This window comes from Denticeps clupeoides, chromosome 17 (genome assembly GCF_900700375.1).
Source record: "Denticeps clupeoides chromosome 17, fDenClu1.1, whole genome shotgun sequence".
Lineage (NCBI taxonomy): Eukaryota > Metazoa > Chordata > Actinopteri > Clupeiformes > Denticipitidae > Denticeps > Denticeps clupeoides.
Window position 1 is genome coordinate 16896385 of NC_041723.1, and position 13891 is coordinate 16910275.

Here is a 13891-nt window from a genome sequence, read left to right on the forward strand (position 1 = left end):
GGCCCTCGTCCTCCTCCTCTTCCTCTCCAGCCTGGAGCGTGGGCGTCGACGACTGGCACCACCACACACAGCCTGTCCTGGAAACCACGGCAAGAACATGGCTGCGAGATGAGAGGAGAGGCGGAGAAAAAAACCTGCATTATCAGAGAGGCTGAGGGAGGAGAGCGTGGTAACCAACACTGCGCCACCCACTCCCCACACGCTGGGTGAGCCTGCTGCTGGAGGAGTCACATGATCTCGGCGGAAAGTGGAAAAAGAAGCCTCCCAGGGGGCACCGGGTGCAGGGATGGCTTAAAACAGACACCATAAACCTTACAGACTAAAAAGACCCGAGGCCACCTGCATACCTGCCAAATGAAGGATTTAGCAATTCTGGAGGCCTGCTTATGTGGTTCAGGCTTCAAGCAGCTTAAACCCCACTTTCTACCATTTGTAAATACTCTAGTAAGTATGTAAATTTGCACTGATCCAGAGATGTACTGCTGTAGTGGCTCCAAACTGGGTCAAAGACAGCCACGAGGAGGCTAAAACGAAGGACAAAGTAGGGGACACATATAAAAAAGGGATGGAGTCAGGGTCCGACAAGGGTTTCTGTGAGAACGTTCAAATGAGAATAAATGGCATTATCATTAATCAGACGTGTTTTCGTGGAGCTGGAACTGACGTGAGAAGAGATACTGCTGCAGGAGACCTAAAAGTGGAGATGATAATTAGTGTTTTTGATAAGTGGCCATGTTTGGAAATTAGTTCTCTACAAGTAGCAACATGGATGGAAGGCTGGGACTGTTTCTCAGGAACATAACAAAAAGATTGCCATCTGTGTGTGTGTGTGTGTGTGTGTGCACCTGGTTTCAGCTGCATTAAAAAGCAAACGCAAAAAAGAAGCCAGACATTAAGAGCACATCTACAATGGATTCTAAAGAAGACATATATACAATATGTCTTAACCTTGAGACATGTTTCTCATGTTCCTACTGTTCACTGCTCATGATTTGTTATGTCTTTTCATGTTTTCCATGAACTGTGCTATTTTTCAGAGATCCAGCTATTCGTATTTGTATCGGTATTTGTCGGGGTAGCAAAATTACATGGTGAGTTCTATGTAGCTATTATTAACACAAATGCATTTTCGGGCCACCAGGCTGGATGTTTTTGCATAATCGCCAGTTGAGAATAGGCATCCAGGAACACACTTTCCTCACACCTCCATGGCTGGTGTGTTCAGGGTTCATTGCAGGTTCTCCCTGTGTTGGTTCAGGTTCCATGCAGGTTCACTAGTCTCCTCCCACCGCCCGATGGTGTGAGTAAATGGCGTGTCTGCCCCGGGTCGGTATGGTAAATGAGTCAGTGAGAGAGCCACACAGAAGGTGAAGCTTCATGATCAGTACTCTTTTTATGACTAAAGATAAATATTAAAAAGTGTGAAATTTTCTTTTGCAAAAATCCACTTTGTACTGTATTCGGATTCAGCTACACAAGATAATTTGCCATTTTGTATATTTGACATTATTAGCTAGCGAGGAATTGTATTTAACAATTTTGGCTCATGTACATTAGTTACTGGTGCTACTAGTTTGTAGCTACTTTTACCTATTGTTTTACCTATTGTTCATGCTTTACCAACACAAATAATATTTACAACAACTCATAAATGTTCTACCAGATCATCATCCACCATCTCCACCTCTGACCGGGCAGTCATTTTTTTAGAGAGGGTTGGTGTCCCTTTGTTTCCAGATTGAAGGACTGCTCCAATGCAGTCATCAGATCTTCAGCTACCAAAAACACACCTTTTACTAAACTATACACACTATTCCCCTGCTTTTGAGACTCGCCTATGAGGTTCAAACCCCACTTACTACCATTGTGTCCTGAGCAAGAGACTTAACCCTGAGTGTCTCCCGGGGGACTGTCCCTGTCACTACTGATTGTAAGGCGCTCTGGATGAGGGCGTTTGATAAATGCCAGAAATGCCAGAAATGGAATCACAGATGTAACTTATGCTGCGATTTAAAATGCTATTTTATAATTGCCTATGGCTGTGTGGTGTGTGAACTTGTTGAAATGCATTGCTCACACTGTCAATGTGTGAGACTTGCTTTTAATGCAAACTGCTGAAATGTTGTAGCCTTTTATAAACTTGACAACGTAGTGAGATGGTTTTTTTATAACCATATTTTAGTATTACTAATGAGCATAAATCAGTAAAAATGTAAACATAAAAAAGTGATTATGTATATAAGAAATTTTTGAATTTCTTACAGGTTTAAGTCAAGTTCATCTTTAAGGAATTCTTGGTGCAGCAGACTCTGGCACAATGGCATGTTGTGCGCTCCCCATCTGTACAGTATGAGCTCTGTCACGAGACACCCACAGCCACATTCAGCCCGTCCCACGCCTGACAGGACTCCGCCTCCACCCCTCACCCGCAACCAACGCAGCAGAGGAACAGCCTGACTGCACAGCAAGGGAAGGAGTCATGGGAGGACACGTCCACACACACACAGTACATTGAACAGCCACTTTAAACATTAAACCCACGGGCAGGTGAAGTGAACAGCGTTTATTATCCCAGCATCTGTCTTGGTGTGATATATTATAAGACAGGAAGTTGAAGCAGGAAAAAAGGGAATGTGAAAGGATCATCAAGGGCTGAGGCTCATTGAAGGACATGGGAGTGAAGGTCGTGTGTCTGTTCTGATCCCATGGAAGAACAGATAGAAGAATATCAGCAGACACAGTGCACCGCTGCTGTGTATGGGACTATATATCGTGTGACAGGTCAGAGTGACCCTGCTGATCCCTGTCCACCAGTAGAGTGGGGGCAAGACCATCTGCGCTGGACTGTGGAACAATGGCATGATGTTTCCTTGAGGAAGATGAAGCATACCTGGTTATTTCTCTGAAATTCACAGACATTTCTGTTTCTCGTTTTTTTGAGTGTCGTTATTTCTGTCACCCAGAAGACAAGCTTTCAGGATGTTTTTAGTGGTTTGGCAAGGGAGGAAGCTGTAGGCATGACTGACAGCAAATACACCCCATCGTCAATCGCATCCCCGTCTCCACTGATTCCATCCACTGAATAATAATACGGAATATCTGCTATGGCCGTTTCCAAGATGAAAAAATCGCAGATTCAGTGTGAAATTTATTAACTCTCCCCGTGCACTACATCTTATATAGGGCGAGGGAAATCTCTCTAGCACCTTGTAAATAAAACTCACACATTCGGACACGTTTCGACGGAAGAGGGAAGAGAGAGAGAGAGAGAGAGAGAGAGAGAGAGAGAGAAGAATCTGTAAAGTAGGTCACGGATAGCCCTATCAGGCAGTGCGGTGATTGATAGGCAGTCCTGTGCATGCGCTTCTCTGAGCTCAGCCGTAAAATAACAGACGCAAACTCACAGGAGTATACTGACACGAATTCAGCACTGAAAGGGCTAAAAGCAACGACACTTGGTGGGTTAATTGTTCGTTAATGAGAATTCCAGCAATCATTGCTCTAAGAGGTAATGGTCAAGGCCCATGACATGGAGCAGATACGTTTAGCAGGTAATTTATGGGCTTTTCCAGTGAAGGCCTCAAGGAGAAAAACAGACTGGAATGCCGCCCTTACCTAGGAGCTGACAGTTCCAGGAGTTCCTGATGTAGATTTGCACTTAAAAACCTTGTACGTCTTCTTTTAAAAAGAATTTTGCACGCATTGTGTTATTTATGTCAGACTATGATCAACTAAGGGAGCCGATTACAAAATTCAGTGAAAAGTACTATGCACCACAATAACATTATTTCTGATATTCCCTAGGTGTTCCAGTATGCCTCTCAAAATAATATTATATGTGTTGTCACCTCCGCACGATGCTGCTCTCCCTGGTGACAGAATGGTGTAGTGGAGGAGGGACCTTTGCTCATCGTACAACCCGGAGAGGATTTTTTTTTCGTTTTTGTTTAGTTCGCTGAGCTGCACATTGAGGGATGTGTGCTGAGACAGCAGCAACTGGCAGTGCGCTTAATGCTGGCCACTTCTATTCACTTGTGAATGGGGAGGTCATAAAAAGAAAACAGATGCAAGGCAGCTGACCCCCTGCGTAACACTAAGCTCCTGAAGGCACATCTCCAAATAAGCCCGGACAGCTGAGAATCCAGCGAGCACGGACGCAACACTACCTAACAACCTGACAGGGCTTTAAAGCCTTTTACAAGTGGGCCCTGTCACATGACATACGCTGGGGTGACACGCACACAAACATACATACAAAAACACCCAGAGACCACTTTAACAATAAACTAATCTTGTTTGTTCCTTTTTCTTTGTTTTTGCTATTTACATCAGTACCTAATGTGCAAATTAATAATTTAAAGTAGTGTAAAACTCTGAAATGAATATAAAATCATATATTACAATTCTAAGACGGTGAGTCCATGAGCTTGAGTCACACACTCAAGTAACAGGGGTTACTGCAGTCCAAACAGGAGGTGGAGCGGCAGGAAGCAGTGGACATCCTTGGCCAGGAGAGGACCTCACTTCGGGACGGGTCGGCATCCAGGTGTCGTCACAAAAACGTGGAAAACCAAAAACACATACGCACTCACACCAACACACGTACACACGTACACAAGGAGCAAGTGTCTTGAAGCAGTCAGCGGAACCTTCATTGAGACTGAAAGCACTTGGAAAGGCCTCTGCGCTCTAGAGGCTCGACACGAGTGGATAAAGCACTAATGATATCATAATCCTTTCTTTCTTTCTTTCTTTTTTTTAATAAAAAGGCTTGTGGTACTTTGAGTGGCGCTGAAAACCAAAGGCAGCCTTGTCACGGCCACGTTCTGATTTCCTAGAAACACAACAATAATCCTGTTTTCAGAGCAGCGAAAACGCCTGCCCAATCTCTACTTAGTGCTATTGTCTAGACATAGTTGGAGGGTTTGCACATTAAGAGTCAACATTAAGATGCAGTGGCAGGCAGTTTTCCTCAATAAAGGATAATTTTTTTTTTTTATCACTCATAGTCCACAAATTTTGTGTTGAATATCAAAGGAATAATTATTAACCTATAAAATTGTACAATTCCAATGGGATTTTTGTGTGAACCTTACACTGAAATGGGGATCAGTTAAAAGATGGACCTTCTCTTTTGGCACATTAATGATCACTGGCAGAACTGAGTGGGAACTATGTACAGAACGTATGACAAAATCAGCGTCCCACAGAGTTTACGAAAGAACAGCATCATAATTAATGACCGCCAGACATAACACGTGAAGATAGAAACATGAATTTAAAGCAAACCTAGTTCACCTTCTCAGATGAAAAATGGTGAATTTTACTTTCATTGGACCCACTGTTGCCAGAATTCATGTCCTGTTTTGTATATACAGACAACAACCATGTCATGACAGATCCGTAAAAATAAAAAAGTAATGGAGGTACTGAGTGAGTTGTACACCCGCATAATCCTTACAGATCTATGCTCGCAATCTTAGGTCGAACACGTACAGTAAAGACCGTATTCCGCAGCACTGATCTAGGGGAGCACATGACTCACAGGCGTTATATTTGTTTAAGCCCACAGCGAAGCCAGAGCCTGTGAACCGTCGTGTAACTCCGCCTCAATCACATGAGAAGCGTACTGTGGTCACCGTTATGAATGCATAGTTTAAAAAAGGGGCAGGGGGTGCCGACGTTACCATAAACGTATTGCTTGAAAAAAATCCCCATGCTCAGCAGTGCATATTATTCCCTTGGGAATTATTTGCAATGCACAGCAAAAGAATGATAATCAATATTCTAGACTTCAAAGGACTAAGCTGAGAAGTATTGCATCCAAAATGACCTCTAAATGGAGCGCTACGGCGGGCTCCATGGAGATAGACACACGCGTTTTACATCTCTCTAAAATGTTACCATGGTTTTACAGCACACGTTCGGAGCACAAAGTGCAGAGATGGTCTTTTACTCTAGAACAAGTAAAAGGCAGTTTTTCTTCTTCTGACAAACAGACAAACAAAACGAACTAACAGGAAAAAACGACAGCACGATCTCTGGCCAAAGCTGTAAACTGATTCCAGTTGCAACTTCCTTGACTTGTTGTTGTGGTGGTTGTAGCCGGAAGGTGCGTGTCCTTCGCTATTGAGAGAAAGGTAACGGGAATGCGAGGAGTTCATCCTTAAATAGAGTAACAAACAGGTCCGCAAGTTGGTTTGTCGGACGCGTGGAGCGGCGAGGGCCTGCTATCCCGGCCGGTGCACCTTGCCCTCCCGTTCCCTGCGCTTCAGCTCCTCCCTGTAACAGTACGAGCAGTAGTTCTCCGTCTCCGGCCGGCCGTAGAACGAGCAGTTCTCCCTCCTGCAGCGTCTCTGCTGGAAGCAGTACGGCGGGCAGCCGGAGCTCCGGCCTTTGGTTTTGTCGTGGCCGAGCCAGGCGGAGTGCGGGGCGTGGCGCGGCTCCGCGTCGGCGAACTCCAGGCAGTCGCGGATGTCGCCCGCGTCGAAGCCGTTGGTGTAGGTGTGCGACTTGTGCTCGCTGGCCATTCCGTGGGCCAGGGCCTCGGCCGCGGTTACGCCGCGGACCCCGGACATCCGCGCCGGGCTGTAGCTCTGCGAGGACAGTGAGCGGTTCTGCTGGGGGTAGGTGGCGCACGTCTTCAGCGTCCCCACCGGCGGCTTGTAGGGCTCGTCCTGGAAGCTGGCCGAAGGCGTGTTGACATCCCGCAGGTGGATCACGTTGTGCCTCTGGATGGGTGGAGTATGGCTATAGTGTGCCGACACAGGGACTGGCCCAGATCGCTTAGCACCGTTGCTGGGAGACGAGAAGGGAACTGGGGACAGGGAGGAGGCCATTACTGGGGCAGGGACCGCGGTGGGAATGGGGATGGGGATGGAGGGCGTGACGAGGGCGGGGCTGATCCTCTCCTGCACCTTCGCGGTCAGGTGAGCATTGTGGGCCGGGTGGAGGACGGGGGAACAGCTCTCCGGGGGCGAGCTGTCAGACCCCTCCCTCTGGAAAACGCTCTCCTGTTCGGGCTTCTTGAGCGCCGCCGCGGCGGTTGCGGCTCCTCCCGCGCCGGTCCCGTTCACTCCGCCGTTACCCTGCACCTTCTTCTCCGCCTCGGCCTTCCTCTTCTGCTCCTGCTCAGAGCTGAACCGTTCCTGGGCGCTGGTCAGGTAGAAGCTGATCATCTCCTCGTGGAACTGGTGCCGGTGGCTGGTGAGGAGCAGGCCGGCGAAGATGAACTTGCGCTCGCCCTGCATGGCCGCCCGCAGGATGTTGAGACTCAGTTTGACGTCGGTGCTGTACTTCCAGCTCTCCAGCGCCCGCTCGCCGGAGCCTTTGCCGGAACCGCCTAGCCGCTCCCCGGGAGAGCTGCCCGAGGCTCGGTCGGTGGGAGAGGGGCTGGTGGTCTTCTCGGAGGACGAGGTGCTGGCCGACTGGCCGGACTCCTCCTTGCTGCCCTTCCTTGCTTTGGAGTCTTTCTTCTTCGCCTTCGCCTCGCCCCCGTTCTCCGCTCCGCGGCTGCTGCTGCTACCACTGCCACTGCTGTTGCTTCCTGAACCGGACTTGCTGATCTTGCCATGAACAAGACCCCCCAGGCCACCCATGTTCTTTTTCAGCTTGATGCCCAGGGTTTTGCTGAAGCTGCCCAGCTTGTTGGCCACCGAGTCGGCCCGGGTCTTGTCCTTGTGCTGCTTCTCCTTGTCCTTCTCTTTGCTCGGCTTGCCATTGTTGACGTTGGAGTTGCTGCAGATGGATTCACGGTCGGAGTCCATGGACTCAGCCAGAGACTGCACATCCTCGCCAGCAGAGGCGGTGGGAGACTCTGGCTGAGCCAGGGGAGCCTGGGGAGCACAGAGAGAGAGGGGCAGGAGGTGACTGGCGGCTCCATGGCTCCGTTCGCATTAGCACTTCGGTTATTTATAGCAGCAACCTCATCCTCCATTTTGATTGAATTGTGGAAAGCGTAGAAAGACAGAGCATGTGGCATGTGTTCATTTGGAAGAGAGAAAATGATAGAAAATATTACCCTTGTTTCTGATGGGATGCGAATCCATGTTACATTCATATAGCTGTGCAGCAAATTTAACTTGGCCTCCAAGGACAGAATGAGACTACAAGAAAAATAAAAGAATAATTATTCTCAATCATCATACATTATTTTTCTAAGCATTTAATACAACACTTTAGACAAGGCATTGATTATTTGTCATTTGACATTCAGGATAAACTCAGGAACGATTTTGTGGTATTTTGTTTGCCCCTTGATCAGTACATTGGCTTTAAATTAAATAAGATTTTCCTTTAATATTTCCCTTCATTTCCACAAACAATTTTATATTACATTTATGGCATATAGCTTATCTAGAGTGACAAGAAGTGACAGGGACAGTCTTGTGTCTCAGGGACACAATGGTAGTAAGTGGGGTTTGAACCTGTGACTGGCAGGTTAGTGCAACCCTAGCATGGTAGTCTCTGTACGAGTCTCTGGATTCATTTCAAATATGTATTAACTTACCTATTGCCAAATTCAGATGGAAAAATTCTAAACACGTGTCCCTATTCCAAAATTTTGGTCAAGATGTCTGTGCATCACAAACAACCAGACAGTGATCACATTTTCATTTCCATTAATGTCTTAGATAGTTTCTAAGAAATTTTAGATTTTTCATAAAATAACTGGGCAAAAAATGATTACATTTTGAGACGCTGCATGTAGATGATAGCACATAATAATTGTATTGAGCCAGAGTGACCCATTTGTTGTTGTCTCCATATGTGTCCTATGTCCGAGTGGAGTGTCCAAATCATTTCATCAGCACAGCTTCCCAACAACTCCTTTGTGTCCATAAGGGCCTCGCAAGAGCAGCAAAAGCAGAAATGAAGTAAATCACTGCTCAATTTCCCAAATACCAGAGGGACGTCCAGTAATTGGAGACTATTCATCAGTATACTGGTGGCTCAGGGAAGCCAACGTCCATTTTATTACTTTATCACATATTTAAGCAGATGTGTGCGGATCCGCTGCCTTGGCACACATCACACATGCATTAGTAGTTATTTTGGTGGCTGACGGGCGGGAGAACAAGAGAAATTTGCGGTCCCCAGAAATTCGGACCTATTTGCAGACGTTTCCTTATACCAGCGCAGCAAAGTGCTTTTCTGGTTTGGTCGAGTGAATCTGTAAAAGTGATCATGAGGGGGTTGGTGCGAGGCAGGACCAGCAATTCAGGCTAAGCAGGGTGTTTTTTGAGGTTAGTTTGTGTTTGTGTGTGTGTGTGTGTGTGTGTGTGTGTGCTCCCCTGTCAGTTTATAATGTGACCCAGCTGTACAGATCCAGCTCAGCTAAATCTCTCACATATCAGGGATAATACAGAGCCTTATGTCAGAGTCTCTGTCACCGTTCCACCCTTCTGCACGCACAGCAAACACACACACACACACACACACACATTCACAAATATATGTACACATACGAGAGTCAAGACACACTAATTCAGAAATACATACATACATATTCATATGCCCATACATACACCATAAGCCTTACTTGGCCAACTTTGCATTATCGCCGTCATCCTTCCCCCACTCCCAGTCTTTCCCCGGATCCACGGCGAAGTGGAGCGCCAGCAGCTTGTGCTCGGAGTCGGTCAGGGGGATGACAGCTGCACAGGAGGGGACAGAACAGACACAGCAGGGTTAATTCAGCCTTTTAAAATAAATAGGCGAATGAAAGGGTGAGTTCGGTTACGGGGAGATAAGGAGGGGCGGGGGAAAGGGTTAGCTCAGTTTCACGGGGGAAAAGAGAGACGGATAACAGGTTTCGCTCTGTTTCGGGAAGGTAAGGAGAGCGGGGTGACAGGGTTACTTCATTTTAAAGAGTACGGGGGTGGTGGGGGTTGACACGGCTAATTCAGCTCCTGAGAAGAAAGGCCGATGACAGGGTTTAAGTTCAGTTCTAGGGAGGACAGAAGAAAGGAGGTCCTGCTCGGTTTCATGGAGCCACTCCCTGCATTTAACCCAGTGTGAATAGTGTGACTACAGAATTATAGTGGCTAGCGGCCTAAATTAATGTCTGTCGTATCCATTCCATCCACCAGAAAACTGCACTTAGAACCTGGCCTCCGCCCGCCACAGTTCTGCCTGAGAACGATACGAATACGAGTTCTGGAAATGGCAACACTTCACAATGAAATGTTCTCCCATAGGCCACCGACACACGAACGCTCAGGAGGAAGATGTCAGCGTTAATCACCCGCTGCACAGGCCAGACGTGAGCCGAGCATCATCGCAGCCTCGCCCCTCGCTCCCTGTTCCCCTCGCTCGCACCGCACCCTCCAGCGTTCTACCTCTCCACCTCATCTCCAACACGGATGGTGGTGGAGGATGGCGGCGACTCCATCGCTACAGAATTTGTGGCTGTTAAAAGCAGGAAGTGAATCCACAGAAGGACTCGTGTCTCTTTAACTATAATTCCTGCGAGAGGGGGGGCCACGAAGGACGTTCGAACCCCTGCTGTCCCCCACCCCGACCAAACAACACAGCCTCTTCTTCTCGCCTCGCCAAAAAGCGCACTGCTCAGCCCGCTCCGAGTCATTTACATTTCACCATGTATGCTGCTGATCTGCCACACTAAAGATGGTGTGTGTGTGTGTGTGTGTGTGTGTGTGTGTGTGTGTGAGTCAGTGTGTGGGAAAGGAAGAGACAGATTGAGTAGAACTACAAGAGGCTGATTTTCAACGCCGCAAACTTTCAGTACCTCCTTCCTGTTGATTTCTCCGTCACTGAAAGGGCTTCGCCTCCCACCCTGACTCATGCGCTTCCATCTCGAGTAAGGGCCAAAACTTCATTTGAGCTGCTGGAATCCCAGCCAAAAACTGTGCCAATCCTGCCATACAACTGAGCCAGTTTGTGACTACCCCTTGGTCAACTTCATTATTTTTAATAAAGTGAATAACTCGTTGATTATATAACAACTATCAAATGTTAAATATATCCCAGTGCTAGACCATTTTCTTCCAAAAAGCACTTATAAGACAATGACAGGTTATATATTAAGGATTAAGTGTATGGTACAAACTGGTACTAACCAGTTAGAACTTAGTGAAGAAAATAGAACATGGCCATATAAAATATAATTTCCTTTAAACAATCACAAATGTGATTCAGAGGCACCGGTTATATATTAACCCTGCCATGTTATTTATGTACATAAAACCATCCCTATTACAGCAGAGGCTACAGGGTTTCATGAGGCCAGTCAAATATAAGGAATCATTTTCCATAATCGACACGACAAATATGCTTTACCACATTTGGCTGATAAGCGGAGCCTGTCTGGGCATGTAATCCACTGACGCCTTTGGGTCACACTGCTTGGATGAAATATACTCGTCTCCCCCCACATGTCTCTCCAGGCCAGAATAGAACACAGGGACAAAGTCCCAGAGAGGAAGGAAGGCAGAATGAACACAAACACACATACACAAAAAAAGAACAACTTGTCTCGCTCCAAACGGCTATCTAACTGGACCAAAACCAGCAGAGAACATAGGAACAAAGCATCAGAGAGGAAGGAACATATATGTACAAGCACACACACACACACACACACACACAGAAAAAAACACATTTGTTGCAGCTACAATGTATGCAACCAAAAGGAAAATTAATTTTCAAATGCAAAGATCAAGATTTGCAACCATGCACAAGAACATGCATATTAAAAAGGCCAACCCACTACCCAGACACACAAACATACACACTGTTCCCAGCGGGGTCACAGAGTGGCCAGCCTGAGAGGGGAGGGGGGTACAGGGTCACGTCCCATCTCCCACGCTGCAGCTGTCCTCAGCTGGACCTTCAGCTCCTCCGCCCCCTCCTCTGCGGCTCCAGACCAAAACATCACAACTGCCAGTTGATCTCCGCGGGGAGCCGGGGTGTCATGTATTTACCGTCCCCTCTGGCAACCTCAGGCCACTGTCCCGCCGTGACCCATCTGCAAGGTGCACGTGCCACAGCGTCGCCGAGCGACCCACCAGTTGCATCCTGTGGATGGCACTGCTGGGATGGGAATGGAGCGCGAAGCAATGGAAAAGAACAAAGGATGGGAGTGGCAGGAGGGGAGAAGGTGTTGACGGGTGTCTTTTCCAGAACAGTCCCTAAATACCAGATACGGCCGAAAAACCAGCGATCCAATGTGCTGACGTGAGCACGGCTGAACATACGGAACGGAATTAAACCCCGCTGGCTAATATTACGCATCTACCCTCATGCCACTGCATGCGTGATGATTTTGTAGATACTTTACGAGTTTCACTTCATTCCTCACGCTCAGACAAGTGCAGGATTTTCTGGAGTTTCTCACAGACCTTCACTATACAACTTCCATTGCTGAAGGGGAGGCATTTTGGACGCCCATCTAATAATCACTTTCAGAAAAGTACCAGAACGTTCAGTTCAATAAATCTAGAACTGGCTTAAATTTCCAGACAGTAGGGGTCAGGTTTGGTGCTGATTGTAGATTGGTTACAGATTACAAAACCCACACAGTATTTTTTAAAATATATATATATTTCTGTGCAATATATATCAAAATTCCATGTACTTGAGGCAGGAGCCAACAACCACCAGTTCGCTAAGGACTATTATTAGGTTAGAAATGAGTATGTAATGTACGATTCTATTGTCGCTTTGGATAAAAGCATCTGCTAAATAAAGTAAAGTAAAGTAAAGTATTGTCATGTTCATTTCTGTTCTTTGTTCGATGTTCCATATTCAGTCCAGTCTAGTCCTGTCTTTGCTGTGCTGGCCTCCCCCTAGTGGCTGATCAGAGCCATTGCATCGGCCCCAGAGCTCGATTTTACCACTTCTTTCTCACGCTCACTGGAACGACTGCTACAACACACAAACCCAAGAGACTGGCAGCTGTTTCCCTGTTCCATAAAGATTCAGAAAAGCTTGATTCAGTGCAATAAACAACACTTGTGTGCATAAACAAGCCTGCAGCTTATTCGGCTGGCTTTTCGGGAGCGTTGGCTCGGTATTCATATGGCCACCACATTTCAGCAGCCACATAAAACACAATCATGCCATATAGAGTAATTTGGAGTGCCAGGCTGATACCATTACACGGCTTGCTTTTTTCGGTAAACTGGATGTCTTCAATAGGAAGTGCAGATTTAGGGCCAGCGCAATGGCGCTAAATGCAGGAGGGCTGGGCTTGTGGTTCTAGGTGGGATGTGTCTGTTAGAAATTAGGATTTCATGCTATTAAGATGATAAAAGTATTTGAACCAGAGAAAAGCCGGAGGGCTGTAAAGTCTGAAGGAAGAGCAGCTAGAAATAGATAGAGTTTTGTGTGTGTGTTTTTACACAGCGCTAGACCACAGCAGAGAAAATGTGCTTTTACAGCACTGGCACACCTCAACGAACACCAACACACACACACACACACACACACACACACACACACACAGGCAGACTCTTTCAGACATACATTTACATAGACATCAAAACCCACAGACATGGCTCAACAGGATCTGTAACTCACACACATACATAACTCACGGATACACAAATACGCACAACAAGCAGATGTGCATGTGTGTGCATGTAGTGGGGAAAGGCGCCTTCATTACACCAGGATACACCTGATGATTTTACACACTAAATAACAGATTTGTGCTTTCCCCCCCGGGACCAAATGCATCAAACGGCAGAGGTTACAACAATTTTCTGCTCACTCACACCACCGCTCGTCCCCAAACAGCGGAAGGAAAGAGACATTAAGGGCCAAAATCACACGATAGTGCTACGTCAGCTTATATGAAAGCCTATAGGCCTCTGGAGTATGGGTTGTACATACTGAAGAGTTACACATCAAAAACTGAGAAAAATAA

At 46.8% G+C, this 13891-nt stretch overlaps 1 protein-coding gene across 2 annotated transcripts in view; it reads right to left on the minus strand.

Annotated features, from left to right (window-relative positions):
• Positions 1 to 4274: 4274 nt before the first annotated feature.
• otud7a (OTU deubiquitinase 7A) overlaps positions 4275 to 13891 on the minus strand; it is a 66594-nt gene continuing 56977 nt past the window's right edge. For both annotated transcript variants that reach the window (XM_028958648.1, XM_028958649.1), the window contains exons 11-13: positions 9542 to 9656; positions 8021 to 8105; positions 4275 to 7835 (exon numbers count right to left, since the gene is read on the minus strand). In XM_028958648.1, coding sequence (XP_028814481.1) covers positions 6231 to 7835; positions 8021 to 8105; positions 9542 to 9656 — 1805 coding nt within the window. In that variant the 3' untranslated portion in view covers positions 4275 to 6230. The remainder of the gene's footprint in view (positions 7836 to 8020; positions 8106 to 9541; positions 9657 to 13891) is intronic.